Source organism: Manacus candei, unplaced genomic scaffold (assembly GCF_025592945.1).
Source record: "Manacus candei isolate 608988 ecotype Guabito, Panama unplaced genomic scaffold, ASM2559294v1 h1tg000151l, whole genome shotgun sequence".
NCBI classification, from domain to species: domain Eukaryota; kingdom Metazoa; phylum Chordata; class Aves; order Passeriformes; family Pipridae; genus Manacus; species Manacus candei.
In genome coordinates, this window is record NW_026138199.1 from 521,677 (window position 1) to 539,182 (window position 17,506).

At 40.6% G+C, this 17,506-nt stretch overlaps 1 protein-coding gene across 3 annotated transcripts in view; it reads left to right on the top strand.

The window, feature by feature from the left end:
• The window catches only part of KDM1A (lysine demethylase 1A), a 52,125-nt gene that overhangs the window by 29,414 nt on the left and 5,205 nt on the right, over nucleotides 1–17,506 (top strand). For all 3 annotated transcript variants that reach the window (XM_051772235.1, XM_051772236.1, XM_051772237.1), the window contains 11 exons: nucleotides 1,855–1,949; nucleotides 6,511–6,653; nucleotides 7,174–7,264; nucleotides 7,982–8,116; nucleotides 10,089–10,162; nucleotides 10,839–10,950; nucleotides 11,312–11,444; nucleotides 12,098–12,285; nucleotides 12,712–12,826; nucleotides 16,768–16,895; nucleotides 17,253–17,399. In XM_051772235.1, the coding sequence (XP_051628195.1) occupies nucleotides 1,855–1,949; nucleotides 6,511–6,653; nucleotides 7,174–7,264; nucleotides 7,982–8,116; nucleotides 10,089–10,162; nucleotides 10,839–10,950; nucleotides 11,312–11,444; nucleotides 12,098–12,285; nucleotides 12,712–12,826; nucleotides 16,768–16,895; nucleotides 17,253–17,399 (1,361 nt within the window). The remainder of the gene's footprint in view (nucleotides 1–1,854; nucleotides 1,950–6,510; nucleotides 6,654–7,173; nucleotides 7,265–7,981; nucleotides 8,117–10,088; nucleotides 10,163–10,838; nucleotides 10,951–11,311; nucleotides 11,445–12,097; nucleotides 12,286–12,711; nucleotides 12,827–16,767; nucleotides 16,896–17,252; nucleotides 17,400–17,506) is intronic.

The window sequence follows — 17,506 nt, forward strand, 5'->3', positions numbered from 1 at the left end:
GTCACTACCCTCACAGTAAAGAACTTCTTCCTAATATCCAGCCTGAACTTCCCCTCAGTCGGTTTGTACCAATTACTCCTTGTCCTGTCGCTACAGTTCCTGAGGCACAGTCCCTCTCCCTGTATGACCCCTTCACATACTGGAAGGTTGCTATGAGGTCTCCACTCAACCTTCTCTTCTCCAGGCTGAACAGCTCCAACTTTCTCAGCCTGTCTTTGTAGGGGAGGTGCTCCAGTCTTCTTACCAAATTCGTGGCCTCCTCTGGACTTGCTCCAACAGTTCCATGTCCTTCTTATGCTGGGGACACCAGAACTGTACACTGTGCTCTAGCAGAGGGGGAGAATCCCCTCCTTTGACCACATTCCTTTTGATGTAGCCCAGAACATGTTTGGCTTTCTGGGCTGTGAGCGCACACTGCCAGCTCATGTTGAGTTTTTCATCCACCATTACCCACAAGTCTTTCTCCACAAGGCTGCTCTCAGTCAGTTCTCCACTCAACTCTTAGGTGTGTCTGGGATTGCCCTGACCCAGGTGTAGGACCTTGCACTTGCACTTTGCTTTGTTAAATTTCATGAGGTTTGCATCAACCCACCTCTCCAGCCTGTCCAGGTCCGTCTGGATTGCATCCCTTCTCTCCAGTGCATCCACTGCCAGCTTCCTCAGGTCCCATGGACTTGTGCACCTTCAGGGTTCCTTAGATGGTCTCAAACCTCAACCATGAATGGTCACCCATTTGTGATTGGTGTTTCCTTTCTAAAACAATCTGCCCTTTTTCTTGAATGAGGCAGCATATGCTATGAAGAAAGATTCCTGTGAGGATGGAGATGGTTTGAAAGGCATCTTTCATGTTTCTGAATGTGGAAGAGAAGAGAGAAGGTTACTGAAGGGGTTGAGCTTGTGGTTTGGAAAGGTGAAAGACTTAAGTAATAGGATCTTTTCTGGTTTTGATAGTAAACTGTGGAAGAACTGTAATTTTTAGTAGGTTGTTGAACTAGAAACAGTAACTTATTTAGACCTACTTCAACTCTGTTCTGCTTGTTCGGTCACTTCTCCAAAGACAGGAGGTATTAGGGTGGCAGAGCTTCCCCCTCTATTTTGAACAAACACTCTTGGTTCGATTGAGTTGCAAATAAGAGACCATTGGGAATCTAGACCTGAAAAACTTTTCTCAAATTTAATTTTGTGGAGGAAGCCTATGTTGCTTCTGTTCTATACCATTTTCCATTTGTGTCTATTCTCTTCCTTTCTTCTGCTGCACTCAGTTTGATGTTTAGGGATTTGAGATGCTTAAAGTTGTTGCTTTCTGTCTTTCTCATTGTTCAGTTGTGGGATCTCCTCAGTTGTTTTCTAATTTGTTTAGTTAACACAGCTTCCAGGTACAGTTGGTGTTTGGGGTTCATCTTCTACAGATTGTATTCACTAGTGTCACTTGTTGGAGTTCCACTAAGTTTTTAGAGACTGGATTCTTTTGGTTCCATCTCCATGTCACCACACTTGGGCAACAACTCCTGAAGTTCCTGTGCATCTGTGAGAGCTTTCCTTGACTTTTCAAACATCGTGCTTGCAGATGTGTTTGTAGCTATAAACTCTCAATCATACTAAGGTTGCTGCCACTCTAGGACTCTGCTTGTATAATCACCCTTTTTTACATCCCGTCCTTCAAGTGTTGGTCAGCAGGTTTTTTTCCATGTCCTCATTGCAGGAATTGCTGTGAAGAGCAGACCTTTGACAGTGTTACACTAGGTCACTGGAGCTGATGTTTTAATCTCTGAAATAGCTTTAGCTGTTGAGTTTTTGTTTAATTGCAGACAAATTTTGCAGGAATTTCTGTTAACTATATAAAATCTTTTCCAGGAGGAAATCCCATGGCTGTGGTCAGCAAACAAGTGAATATGGAATTGGCAAAGATCAAACAAAAATGTCCACTTTATGAAGCAAATGGACAAGCTGTAAGTCTGATACTGTTTTCATGAACCTTTTAAAAAGAAGTATATCTCAAGTGTATTTGTTACCAGGCTATTGGTCTTGCAGGAGATGGCTTCCAAGGAGAGGGAAGAACAAAAGCGTGTCTCCCTTTTTAGGCATTGTAGTAATATGCTAGCATATCTGCACATACTCTTCTAAAACCTGCTCTTTGCACATGAGTTTTTACCTTTATATTTCAGAGGTTTTGTGTAAGCCAAGTTCCTGTTTGTTCTTCCCAAATCCATTACTATTTTTCCTTAGACAGTTGTCTGTCTCACTCTTTGAAGTAATTATCTGCTGTGCTGGCACTCTAGCTTCTGTTATTGTTGCTGCTACTCCTTTTCCCTGAAATAAGCTCGTTCTTGCTGTTGTACTTTGCTGCTTTTTAAAGACTTGACTGGCCAATGCCAGCTGGTTGAATACATGCAGCAATAATAATCTAGAGCTGCGATTCACAAACTTAATTAGCTTTATTCTTCCTGCTTTAATGTCAAGGAATGCTGTTAGAGATAGAAATGATAGATCTTAGTGTAGTGCTGAATCTCACACTTGTGTTTACCAGAAGTGTCTTGATGGATCTTCAATCATGGTACAAAGATTAACCTCTGAAAGAAGACAGGTGAGGATGCTGGGCATCCTGCTAGAGGCCTGGAAAAGTGATCCTTGGCTCAGACTTGTTTCTAACCTGGGATCTGCAGCTCCTCTTACTGCACGTGAGTCAATAGGATGTTGTAATAAACTCAGGGAAAGCTAGCAAAGGCATTGTAAATAGTTCTGCAGTAGACAGTCTGCTCCTGTGTTGTGAAGCCAGTCCTGTGCTGGTCTCTGCACTGCTGTGTTCCCTCTCTCCCAGCTGGTTTCAGTTTCTGCCCAAGGAATGCCTCAGTGGAGCAGATGAATGTATCCCTGTGCTACTGGGACTCCTCTGGTAAAACCACCCACCCACTTAGACACAGGTCAGCTGCTTTGAACTTCAGCCCATGCTTTGGTTGGCTCGGTACACACTGTGATGTCTGCAGCCTGACCCTGCAGCTTTTCTTTGGTGTAGCCCAATGCTTTCTGTTCCCTAGTATGCAGCAACTGGATCACTTCTATCCAGCTAAGCCCCTCAGGCATAGGCAGCCTCTGTGGACCAGAAATTTCTCTTACTCATCAGCTAGGCACTTACTCCAGTGGGAGCGGAGTGTTCTTCTGAAAAAGAATATTCTTCTTGATTACTCTCATGTTTCCTGTACTGCATTCAAGTGTTGTTGATCTCAGGAGACCCAGTCAGGATGGAAACTGGCAGTGTGGCTGCATGCTGCCAAGCCCTGGTGTAGGGAGGAATCCCTCAGCAAAGACAAGGGTCTTACTGCTGCTTTGGCTGACCTGGTGGGACAGGTAACATCACCTCCCGTGTTCAAAGGTAGTTGCTTCTCTTCAGGTGTGTGCATGTATTAGTGTGTGCTGGTTTAAAGGTAAACCAGCAGGGGAAATGAACCCAACTCAAAAGAGATTATAAGTCATAGTTACAATTTAATAAAAATAATACAATAAATACAATTATACGGACAAACAATTGGTTTTAACCCACAAAACCCAGATGTATAACCCAGCACCCTGGGGCACGAACAGAATGGTGTTTGTTAGCCCCTGTGCTGAGCCCCATGTGGTCCCCCTGAGTCCAAAGGAAAAGGAAAGAAAGGCCTGTTGGTGAGAGTGGTGATCGCAGTCCGGTCGAGGTTCTGGTCCTCCTCTGGATCCGACGAGTGGTACCAGAAGTCCCAAGACCCCAAGATTATATACCTTCAGGTTCGAGTGGGAATGCCCAGGGCGGGGAGTTCCACAATGGGTGACTGTGAGTTGTGAGATATTTTTGGAATCCTTGGTGGCCCATTAGCCAACATGACCCCTTGGGCTGGGTGTGGAGGTGCTGGTGACTCTCCAGAGGGGAGTCATCACACCTGAGTCATTGGTGTGATGACAGGAACATCCTCCTATCTCACAGGTTTCTTAACACCCAGCTTATAGCCTGAGGGGTCAGAGCACACCCAGGTGTGCTCTGGGCAGCTGCTGCAAATGATCTATTGTTAACAATTCCTGGAAAATGACATAGAGGGTGTAGAATACACAGGTTGGGTTACACCCACACAACTTTGTTTACAACTTGGGTTGCTCATTTTGTCTTTATTAGTATACTCCGTGATGCTACTGCCCTGTGGAAACTCTGTGGAGGGCCTCTGTTCAACCTTAAGGCAGTGCTTAGCAGTAGCAAGTCCTGTTTTCCACAGTCTTCTGCTGGGGACGTACACCAAGTCATGGCCCACAGAAAGAGGCTTTTACTTACGACAGAAGCTGTAGCATCATCCTGTCTATCCCCAGGGTCTTCTCTTCAGAAGTAGAATCACTTATCTATGGACTGACTAAGAAAGTATCCTAGAAAACAAGTCATTTAGATCAAGCCTTTTCATTTTCAGCTCTTTCTTTTTTATCATTAAAAAACTCGAAAGGTCACAGTAGTGTGGACCCACTGAGTTAAAGTAGATCCTGGTGTTCAGGTGTGGTACTAGAATGCCAAGGTTAACTCAGCAGTGGATGTATCACAGGAATGTGACAAAAAAGTTTGCATTTAGGAACTGCCATTTGAGGCTTTCCCTATGCCTCTGCTATGCTCAGTAGCCTTGTTGAAGCTTTCTGGTATGCATAGGAAAATAGTCTCATAATTATGAAATACACATTCTACCTAGAATCAAACCCAAATGGTTTTGGACAATAGTAGGTACAAGTTATATTTCTTACATAGATATGGAGTTACATAATTGTTATCAAATACTGACTGGCAGGCACTAGTAGAGAGGGTGGCATGGAGGAATCTTAAGTACAGATCTGGCTGAAGAAGTTTCAGCTTTAGTACTGAAGGGGAGCAGTATTGATCTGGGTGATCAGTATGATACAGGCTATTGGGGAAGATACTCAGTTTTTCACAAATGAGCAGAAATGTAAGCATGCATCTACATCTTGAAATTGTAGATGCAACAAGACTGAAGATAAGTATAGGGGTAGTTTGAAATACCATCATATATAGTTAAAAATATAATCTGTGCTCCAGTAATCATATAATCTGTGTCTTCCATAGTGCTGTTGCATATAATATTCCAGCTTTTGAGTTTACAGTATGACAAAACTTTTATCAAGTTTTAAAAGCACATGATCTTGAGAAATGAATAGTGGACATAGAATAGAATAGAATAGTGTAAAAAATGAGATCATTAATTTCTGAGACCTAATAACTTTAATGATAGGAGAATTAAGAAGCTAGGAGAACCTTACATGGATTGCAGAGTAGGTGAGTCACTAATCTTTGACTGCCATGGGGTGGGGGAGGCATCTTCATTCTTAAAATCCTCTCAAAAATGGAGATGCATCAGAAATAGGGAAACTCATTTCATGATGCCTTAAGTCTCCAGGGATATGCCACCTGCAGATCAGTACAGGGTTTCTAAGACACTTCACCACAAAAATAGTGGGGGAATCAACATCTTAGTACAGGCGGGTGGAAAAGTTAGCTTGTGGTGCTTATGGGATGTAGGCAGAGATGAAGTATGACAATAGTGAACCTTGGTGTTTCTGTCTGGGAAAATGCCAGAGAAGAAAGACTGCAGGGCTGGAAGGTAATCACTGGCACAAGAATGAGGGGCCAGCTGCAAAGTGGGAGAGGAGTCATAATTAGAGCAATGAGATACCGATAGAACTTCCTAGTCAACACGGGGTATCCTTTGAGTTAGGGCTGAATAATTAGAAACAAGACATCCGATCGAGCCGTAGGGATAGGCTTAGCGCTGTTAACAGGACCTCTCAAGCTATTTTTGTTCTGTTTAGCAGAACAGTACTGGGAGCTTTCCCAGTATTTCTGAAGTGCATACTTTTTTCTCCTCCTCGTGCTGTTCTTTCCCTTTGTCAGTGTTTTCTCTCTATGCTTTGTTTAACCCAGACTTGGTTTAACAGATGTGAGGTTTGCTCTTTCCAGCGCATGAATTCTCATCATCTAACAGATATTTCCACACTGGCAGCACACACTATTTAACTGAGTATCATCAGTATAGTCAAATACCATGATTCTGGAAGTGTCCTGCTTCCTTCATTGTCCTAGAAAAGCTGGATTGGTAGTTCTTAGTCACACTGACCACTCCAAAAGATAAATTACAGCCTATCTACTTCAGTGAGCTATGCCAAGCCTCTTAAAGACTTGTGATTGTGTAGAGCCATCCTACCATCAGGGTGGTCTTTTGGCAAGTTTTTGTATCTATGATGAACACACCTTCATTCCAATAAGGAAATCTTTGTGAACCCGTTAGTTGGTTTAGTTTCCTCTTACAAGAGAAGTCTGTTGTCATGGTGGTTTGACACTGTGGTCAGACTTTTGACAAAATGACATTGTATTGTACAGACCTTGGTGTCTGACCGTTTGAGAGAGCTGAGGTTATTAAATTTCTCTTTACAATGACTGCTCTCAGCTACTGTATTATTTATGAGTAGGTTAAGAACATTTGTTCTTTTGTCTCCTAGGTTCCCAAAGAGAAAGATGAAATGGTGGAGCAAGAATTTAACCGTCTACTGGAAGCCACATCCTATCTCAGTCATCAGCTGGATTTTAATGTTCTCAATAATAAGCCTGTCTCTCTAGGTCAGGCTCTGGAGGTTGTCATACAGTAAGTGACTTCTCTCTTTGTGGTAGACTTTCCTGTTTTGTGAATGAATTTCCAAAAATGCCTGAAACAATTGTGATGTTCCTAGGATAAGGATTACCCTCTTAATACAGCTGCTTGATCTCAGCTGAGCTCTTGTTTGCATATGTGTTTCTTGTTTATTGAAGAAAAATATGCCACAGAGCAAATCTCTCTTCTTGAAAGTTTACTGAAAATCATTGCTGCAGTGATGAATAGTGGATACTTGACTCAGTGTGCATACAGCCCACTTACATTACTTGAAAGCTAATGGCAATTGTAATGGCCTTTAATAATAGCAGGTGACTTCAAACTCACATTTAGCTAGTCATGTATCCCTTATTTACAGAAACTTGTATCAATTTTCCAGTTGTCATACAAGTATTAAGTAAAATGTCCCATGACAAGTACTTTTATTACATTCCGCTAATTTGATTGTGATAATGAGTTCTCATTAACACAAGGATTTTCTGCTGAACTGACTTTCACTTATCACCTTTTCCAGATTGCAGGAGAAGCACGTGAAGGATGAGCAGATAGAACACTGGAAAAAAATTGTGAAAACACAGGAAGAATTGAAAGATCTTCTTAACAAGGTCAGATGATGACATTTAGAATAAGACAATAGCATTGTGTTCCTGAAAAAGTGCCAAATTTACAAAAATGTCCAAAGAAAAATACCAGAAAGTTGCTATTAATGCTGTTCTTAAAATACCTCTTTGCTTAAGACCTGCTTAGAAGCCCTGTTAGGACAGGGCTCCTTCTTGAGGAGGAACGTAATTGATTAGGCAGAAAACCATAAAATGTAAATACAGGAAAAGAAAGGAAGAGGACAGACTTTATAAACTGTGATGTTTTGTAGCTTCCTTTAGAGATGCTGATAATGGCTGAAGCTTTTGAGAGGTTATTTAAAAATGTATACTGTCTTTACTACAAATCTGATTCATAGTACGAAACACTGGGTTAGACCTCCTTCTGATACTTTTGCTTGTGGTAGGTGACATTTTCTTCTCTGTGGAAGTTTTTCAAATGAAAAATTTTTGTAGACAACTCTAATATTAAGTTATCTGCAACATAATTAGTAATAAATCAATGTTGGGTTTAAACCATGTTGTTTGGGGGTTGGTGGTATTTATTATCGTTTCTTGGAGGTAGAATTGCATGTAAGTAACATCTGCCAAAACTAGGAAATCTCTTCAGTATAATGGCATAGCTTGAGGTGAATATGCATTTTACACAGTAACTTATTGAAATCTAACTTTCCACATATTTTTTCCCCTCTCTTTCTTCCTTTTCTCGCTCTGTCTGAAAAGATGGTGAATTTAAAAGAGAAGATTAAAGAACTTCATCAGCAGTATAAGGAAGCATCAGAGGTGAAGCCACCTCGGGATATTACAGCGGAATTCCTTGTGAAAAGCAAACACAGAGATCTGACTGCACTTTGCAAGGTAAAGGATGACATACATATGGCATATTTGTCTGCTTCCTGAGGACTTCAGCAGCCAGGTAAAATTAACCAATGTAAATGTTTCCACATCTCTCACTCTGATCCAGTGCCTTCAAGAGAATGTGGTAGTAACTCTGGGTTGTAACACTGATAGGGCTGCATTGAGTACTTTTAGGTGGGGAGTATTAGCATGTTGAAAACTCAGTTTTGAGTAACAGTCTGCGCTGGCTTGTGTCAGACAGCACTTAATGGTTTGAAGTTGAAATTTTATGTCAGGCTTGATCTTTTGGTACAGCTGGGTCTCACAACAGTCTGGAAATAAAATCCGCATTTGAAGAGAAATACCTTTTCTCTAAGATAAAAAAGGTGGTTTACGAATAAAAGACTTCTTTCTATCCAAAGATTATTTTGTACAGAGCTCTATCTTGACAAGCAGAGTTAGTTGGCCCTCTCTGGGGGTATCTTGATGTAGAAATGTGCTTTAAAAAGGAAACCTCAAAAACTGTTCTTTTTATGATATCTTGCTGGTTTAAAGGTAAACCTTTGGGAGAAATGAACCCAACTCAAGAGAGATTGCAAGTCAGAGTTACAATTTACTAAAAAGATTACAATACAGTGATACAGAGAAACACTGGTTTTAACCCACAAAAACAGATGTATAACCCAGCACTCTGGGACAAGAACAGAACAGTGTTCATTAGCCCCTGTGCTGACCACCACGTGGCCCCTCTGGGTGCAAAGTAAAAGGAAAAGAAAACCTGTTGGTCCAGATGATGGTCGCAGTTCTGTCAAAGTTCTGGTCCTTCTCTGGATCCAACGAGTGGTACCAGAAGTCCCAAAACTCAAAGTTTATATATACTCAAGTTCAGATGAGAATGCCCAGTACCTCCCCCAGGGCGGAGAGTTTCACAATGAGTGATTTAACTCTCTGAGTCATGGGATATTTTTGGAATCTCTGATGGCCTAGGTGTTGCAGCTGCCCATTATGCCAGCCCATTGTGGCCCATTAGCAGAGGTGACCCCTCAGGCTGCGTGTGAAGGTGTTAATGCCTTTCCGGAGGGGAGTTATCACAACTGAGTCACTGGTTTGCAAACAAAAGAACACTCCCTTGCCTCACAGGGTTTCTTTAACATCCAACTTGTAGCCTGAGGTGTGCCCCTGGGCAGCTGCTGCAAAATATCCGGTTAATAACAGTCCATCGTAAGTGACATAGAGGATGTAGAATACAAATTTTGGTTATACCCACATAGTGATAAACTGGTCCCAGCCTCTGTAACTAGGACAGATACTGACAGACCTCTTGCTAACCCAGGTCAGGTAGAACCAAGGATCATTTTTCAGATACTGAAGATATGTACCTTTATTTGGAAGCTCAGCATGCGTGTGTATACATAAGTAGTGGCTCTCCTATTTTGTCACCAGTAACAGCTTTGTGCTCTTCTTGCTTTTGTTGGACACTCCAAGTTATTCTGCCTTGAAGGAAAATGACTGTTGCCTTTATACCCGGTTCTACTAATGTTTTTTAAAATCAGGAAGAAGCTTGAATTAGATCATGTCTTTATCTTTTATGCATGGTTACTTCTGCTTTGGAAATCTCCATATTCAATATTAGCTATAACTTTTTAGGAGAGAAAGAAAAATAGAAGAAACATCTTGTGGAATATGAAGCTTTTAGTACCACAGGAACCCTTAAAATATCAGGACTGTAAGGGACCTTCAAATCTGAGTGTCTAAATTCCTAAAATATCACCAGACTAATATTTTCTGCAGTGTGGTACAGAGTTCAAACAGCAGAAGAGCAAAATATGCTGGATTAAATGTTGAAAAAAATAACAAACCTGATTTAGCTTCCACTAAATCCATGAATCTTACAGTAATTTCTCTAGAGATTAGGTCCAGTCTGATGGTACATGATGTCTTCAAATCCTTTTACGTGTAAACTGATTTTAATGTTAGCTTTTAATCTTACTAGGAGTATGATGAATTGGCAGAAACACAAGGAAAGCTGGAAGAGAAATTACAAGAACTGGAAGCCAATCCACCAAGGTAAAGATACAAACTAAAAAAAAATACTCAGGAGAGCAGTTCTTTTACTACTTTTCTATGAGTTTCAAAAATTGCTATGGTATGCTTTAATTATGGTAACTCAAGGGGTTAGGAAGGTACAAACATGGAGTTTGAGCTCCTTCAGCTTTAGAACTCAACTTCCTCTTTTTTTAGAGGTGACTCGAGCAGAGAAGGTGTTTCTGAGCTAGGGCAATTCAGTAGGAATCCTGACAGTAACCAGTGCCTGATCTCAAGAGGCCTTTGAGACCTGAAATCCCTGTCAGTAATGATAGCATACAATCCTACTTATTTTGGCAAAGAATTATTATTCTGTTCTGTGCTCTGTGTGATTTTACCAGGTTTTTTTCTCATTGTCTTTATGCATGCTGCTTAAACCATTACTTAGGTAACCTGTTTTATTTTTAAAGTTAAGTTTGTAGCTTCCCGCTAGAGTATGAACTCTACTTTAAAAATCTGAATTTGCTGGGGTTTGATCCTCAGCTTTCATGAAGGAGGTCCAAATGTTTGAAACAGAATCTGCTTGTGTTGTTTGTTAATGTTTTTATTTCTTCACCAAGGAGGGACACAATCATTTTTGTTTGAGGAGAAATTTTCAGAAGCAATGCATTTACAACATCCTCTAGCAAACTGGATGTGTTATCTTTGTTTTTTCTAGTGATGTTTATTTGTCATCAAGAGACAGGCAAATACTTGACTGGCATTTTGCAAACCTAGAATTTGCTAATGCTACACCCCTCTCTACACTTTCACTGAAGCACTGGGACCAGGTAGGTAATCAGTGTATTTATTCAGCAATTTACTAAAAACTTCAGCTATTTTATTTCATTCTCATGAAAGTTTCTCAGTGTTAATAGTTTCTAACTGTTAGGTCCCGTCTGCTTTTGTGTAGATACTGAATTCTTACGTGATTATTATTTGCTGATGAAATTCCAGACAGCTTTTTGTTAGTGCCAAACCAATCTTTAACGGTAGTCTGCTGAAAGTTTCTATACTTGTTATCTGACTAATAACCACAAAGGATTTCACATTTATTTGACTCTTGAAAGAATTTTTCCGTTGTGTAGAGTTGTTGATTGTTTTCTCTTGATTTAGGGGACTTCATTATAAATTTATGCCTCTTTATTTTAGGATGATGACTTTGAATTCACAGGCAGTCACTTGACTGTGAGGAATGGATATTCCTGTGTGCCTGTAGCCTTGGCAGAAGGGTTGGATATTAAATTAAACACAGCAGTTCGACAGGTTCGCTATACAGCATCAGGTATGTGAAACATCCATTATACATTTGGGGTTAGATAAACAGACATGGTTGTTATTGGGATTAATTGTGTAAAAAGTTGTTAGAGATTTATTTGTCTTGAATGTTTTTTTGCTTATTTCTATGACTCATTTGACATAGTCCATTTCAGTTGTATTTACTGATTGTTCACATTCATTCTTTTATTTCTTTACATCATCAATCAAAGCATTTGGAGTAAGTGGTCTGAGACTGCTTAAGGCTTGGTGCCACAGAATCTGGTATTAAAAATATAAATTAATATAATGGAAAGAATGTATCTTTTTGTTGTTTTTCAAAACATTAGGCTTGGGAAACTGTGAACTGGGAGAGCAGTGCAATGAGAGGCTCACTCTCTGCTTGCTGTTTATTTATGCGTATCTTTAAATATCATTTACTGGATGAACTTTTAGGCTTATCCCAGTTAAGGCCATTTTCAGATGCTGTATTAATTACCTTTTCTGCAGTGGAACTAAGTGGTCAGTAACATTCACTTGCCTGCAAGTTAAGCAGTTGTTAGTGTAAAGCTCTCTCAATAAACAAAATATTTTCTAATGTGGTTATGGTAGTTTCTTTAATTTTTAATCCAATGCTCTTGCCTCCTGGCCTATTAAATTGTTTTTCTCTCCCCTTTCCAGGCTGTGAAGTAATAGCTGTAAATACGCGATCTACCAGCCAGACCTTCATTTATAAGTGTGATGCTGTGCTGTGCACTCTGCCCTTAGGAGTGTTGAAACAGCAACCTCCAGCAGTTCAGTTTGTGCCACCTCTTCCAGAGTGGAAAACATCTGCAGTGCAGCGTATGGGATTTGGCAACCTGAACAAGGTGAGCTGTCACTGAGGAAACTGCATTAGTTCAGGGGTTGCCATGGGTAAAATCTGAAATGTGGGTGGAATATGTGGTGGTGAAGAGGAAGAATGTCTTTCCCATGGCTATTTTGCTAGGGTTTGATGATGAAATTTGTCTGAAGAACTGTAAGGACCTCCTCTCTATTTTCCAGGTTTTAAAGAGTTAAATTGCAGAAGTAGGTCTGCTGGATCTTATTAACCAACAAATTGGTAAACTATGAGAGCACACTAACCTGTGGGAAAGCAGTGTAGGCGCACACCTCCATATTATGTACATGCAGTATATATTCACCAGATTTCCCTTTCTTGACCTGTCCAGTGATATAAACATCAATGAATGCAGTTGTCTTTATTTCTTCTGTCCTTAGTTCTTCTCCTAACTGTTGATACTCTTTCTTTCTAGGTTGTGTTATGTTTTGATCGTGTCTTCTGGGATCCGAGTGTCAATTTGTTTGGCCATGTTGGGAGCACTACTGCAAGCAGAGGAGAACTTTTCCTCTTTTGGAACCTGTACAAAGGTATCTGTGGTGCATGTCTGCTTTTGCGAGTGTCTCATTTGTGTAGTTTCAGATCCAGAAAAGATGTTTTAAGATGCTGTCAGTGTTCACATATGGATATGATAAGAAGATAGTATTGTAGGAAGACAAATGGAAGCAGAGAGCAGCACTGACTGCAAACAGTTCTGTAGTAGATTAGGGCAGCACATAGCTGAATGTGAGTTTACTGATGCTAGATTCCAGGCTGTGCATGTTAAATTGCATTACGACTATCTACTGTAACACTTGCACTTCTATAGCTACTTTATTGTCTTAGGTGGAGTTGTCCTGTGACCTACTCAGTGTTACCTTCCATTAAGCATCTATTAGTTGCCACTGGTACTCTGGAACCACTCAACTTCCAGTGTTGTCCTAATTATCTACTTTGTCAGGAGGGTGCATTGAGTTCTCCAAGGAAAGGTGATTTGTCACTGCAGCATTTCTGAATTAAAAGCCATTTCTTAGTTCATAAGTGTATTTGAAATTGAGTTTTTTCTCTGGCCACTTGATAACTTACACTTTTTTCAGATGTAAGAGGTGCTATTGATCTGTGTATTCCTTTAAGTGGCTGAGTGCAGTACTCAGTACTTGCAAGTTATACTCCTTCAGTTTGTTGGGGAGTACAGTGCAGCCTTTGGAGTACTGAACACCTGGATTTCAGTGGAGCAGACCGGAGGCTTTGGGATAGCTCTGTTCCTCTTGCTGAGCAATGCCATTCCAGCTTGATGAGCTGCAGGCCCATCCACATGGTTAAGCTGCAGTGTGCCCCCCCCGGCAAGCTGTGGGGTCTCCAGTTTGTTGAATGGATGACCTCGGTTCCTGTTTTGAGCAGCAAACTAGTTGTGACTGTAAACTATGGGTCTCAGACTGACAGATAATTTTAGAACTCCTCTTTAGAAAATGCTTAAGTAGGCAAAAGGTATTGATTGCTCTGCCTGTTTCTACAGATGAACTTTGCCATTAGTAGTTTTGGTTTATCTGCAGCTGATGCTGCCACAATAGATTGTCAGGAGGTCTCTGCAGTAAGCATACTGTTTTTTTTATTGCCATAGACCAGACTAAAAGCAAAAGTGTATATACAGTGAGCCTATTAAATGAGATATATTTGTCTTGCAGATGACCAGGCGGTTTTCTTCCTTTCTGTCATAGGCAGGCCAGATTTTTCTTTTAACTGCAAAAAAATTACTGTGCAAGGACAGTGCCTTTCTAGGGTATTGAATTGTAAAAATGTATGATAAGACTTCACTGGAGAAATACAAGTAATGAGCCTTGGATAGCAAGGCTGTTCATGTGGCTTTTGTGGCTTTAGGATGGCTTTATTACATCCTTAACAAGTAGTGTGGAGGTTTTGGTTTAAGGTGGAAAGACCATGTCACATAGAAAGGTTTTGCTGCTAGGTTCCAACCCTTCTTTCTCATGAAAATAGGCAGAGCAGGTAAAAATAAAACAGCAATGCAGTAAAACCCCATGCTGAAGCACAAGTCAGGTGGCTGAAATTGAAAACAACAATTACCATTTATCGTGGATAGTTGGGAGGCAGTTAACGTGGTTAGACTGAAATATTGAAGTAGACCTGACTGAACTTGTGAAGCTGCTGTTTATTGCTGTCATAGTCTGTATTTCTGTAGCTGTAGTATTTTAGGCAGAAACTCTGTAAACTGACTGAAGAAGTTATTAATCCAGAAACAAGAAGTGTAGCAGAAGATAGAATTATCGCAGCATATGCTGCATGAACTCCTTGGGTTGTCAGAGACCAGTTGATCTCTGAGAAGTGTTTAAAGATATATGGGGGAATGGATCAGGTAAATAGACTACATCTGTCTGTATTGCCTGCCCTGTTATAGGTCAGACAAGAGTCCTCCCAGTGGTTTCAGTATAGCCCAGGGTAATGCCTGCTGAGAACACCTGTTGGCTCAGGAATGCTGTAGCTAGCCCAGAGCAGCTGACCCATGCTGCTGGTGCCTCTCGCTCTGCCACACTCTTGGGTTATTGTCATAGCTGTGAAGATGGAGAAACTCCATCCACAGGGCAGAGGAACGCCTGGCAGAAATGTTCAGTGTTTTCTGGAAGTCCTATAACGTTTCAGTCTCTGTTTTCTTGCCTGACTCTTCTATTTTTCCTAGAGATGAGATAGAGAAAGGACCTCATCATCATATCTCTGTGATTGCTGATCTCTGGCTAAACCGCGTTCTTGGTATTTGGTATCAAGGCTTAGTAAACATCACTGCCTCAAGGAGAGAATTTTTTGGGGAGCAGTGACACGTGCTCGTCATACAAGAAGCTTTTCTGAGCAGCACTTGGGTATTTGCATAGCAAAATAGTAATTTTTCTGCTACAGCCATCTGCCTTTCTGTTACAGTTGTGAACTTACCAGGTGGCTGAATAGCAGTATTTTCAGGTCTAGATAAATGCTTACAAAAAAGGAAGGATTTCCATAGAAATATTTTGGGGTTGTCTGGATACAAGTTTTCCGTGAAAAATTCACTGGAAGCTGCATTTTGAATACATAGTTGTTCCATCAAAAAAAATATGTTGACTGAATAGTTGCTAAGACGTTCAGGATCTCATTGTGTCAGGGATGGCAAACTAGGAAAGACCTGGCTGCTGAAATGACAAAAAAAATCCCCAATGCCTATGGATGATAGGAAACCAGTTTTTTGTTCTTTCCTTCAATTGTTTGAAAGACTGGCCTTAATCTTTCAGAAAATTGAGTTAAATTAGAGGAGCAATCCTGTATCTTTTTTCTCTAGTCCTGCATATTTAAGTGTCTTAATTGTGTCTGAAGTAGTGTAATTATCAGAATTTCAAAGGCTTTTGTTTTTAACCAGAATACTTTATTGGGTATTTCAACCTGTGTATTGAAGCTGAACTTCTCCCAGTTGTCTTTAAGGACTTGATGGGAATGTACACCAGGAGATCTTCATCTATACCAGGACAGAACAAATTCACTAATCACATTGGAAACTTGTACAAAAGTTAAAGCCAGGTTTTTAACAGGGACTTTATTTTCCATTTCAACATACTTGATGTCTGTTTCTAGTTGTAGTATTTTCTTTGCTAAATTTAAGAGTTCATAAATACCTCCAGGAGAGAAAGATCAACTGAGAGAGTTTTCATTAAGTACCTGTGCTGAGATCTGAATCACCTGTTTCTTGCCCCTGAGTTATTTTGGTGTTTCTTCAATACTTACCTAAAATTTTCTATGACTTTGTGACTACCAGAAATGTGAGCTTACTCTTACCGCAGCTGGCCAGAGGGAAAACAACATAATCTCTTTCGTGTATATCCTGGAATCACATTACTGCTCTTAACCACAGCGTCTCATGGCTGCTGAGTTATTTGATACCTGTCCATTTGACTTCTGAATTCTTCTCAGAATTGCTTCTTTTCTGGAAATTGTTCTACTGCTCATTGTTTTCACTCCATTGAGATTATTTAATGTGAATGTTCTTTGTTAAAAAGGAAATCTGAATATTTGTATGAGGGAGTTACACTGGTAACTCAACTGCTCTGCTGCAGTTAATCATGCCTAAATTAGACTGTTTGGAAGGTACTGAGTTCCCTTAAATGTGGCACAGTTGCGTGTTAGATCCCAGTGGACGCTTCTATGTCAAACAAGTGATATCTTAACTGAAGAAATCCTCTCTTCTGCTTGCTGTGCTTCCTGATGTGTGTATTTATTTTGTAATACATCAGTTCTCTTGATAATTCTAAATAGCACCATGGCATATATAAATACATTTTCCTTTTGTTATTTTGACATAATACTGGAAGATTTAGGACTACTTTTGTCGGATTTGTTTAGTTTCTAACCTTGTGACTTACCTGCAGATCTTGGATAGCCAAGTCCAACTTGTCTGATTAAAATGTTCGATTTCAGTAATTGAAGTGTTTTTTTTTCTCTCCTTCCCCACCCCCCGCAGCGCCAATTTTGTTGGCCTTAGTAGCAGGAGAAGCAGCGGGGATCATGGAGAATATCAGTGATGATGTCATTGTTGGTCGGTGCCTTGCTATTCTCAAAGGCATATTTGGCAGCAGCGCTGTGCCCCAGGTCAGTACAGGCAGCGGCTTGGGCTGAAGGAGTAGGAAGGTGCATTGTCATCATGTTGATAATGGGAGAAGAAACAAAGAAAGTAGTATATACACAGTGGGTGTGAGCAGCTGTACTAGGTGTGAGTTCCAGTTGAGAAGCCATGTGCAGCAGGGTCTGGTGATATATTGGGAAGGATTAAGGAATCACCACGAAAGATTTAGTTTAGTGTGTGTTAGAATATAAACATGAAATTCCACCATTAGCGTCAACCGAAGGACTTTGTTCCTTATATTGTTGCAATTTGCACCATTTGTATTTGGCACAAACTGTAGAACTTGCACTGTCTCAACAACTGAAGTTCCTGTCTTGTCTCAGCCTAAAGAGACCGTGGTGTCCCGCTGGCGTGCCGACCCATGGGCCCGGGGGTCATACTCCTATGTAGCAGCTGGATCCTCTGGAAATGACTATGATTTGATGGCTCAGCCAATTACTCCAGGGCCAGCCATTCCAGGTGCCCCACAGGTGAGAATATGTTTCAGTTATTTTTAGAAAAAGTTCAAAATAGGATGATTTCTCTGAGTGATTTGCATGCATATCTAGACACAAGTTTAGATAACTTGCATCTTATG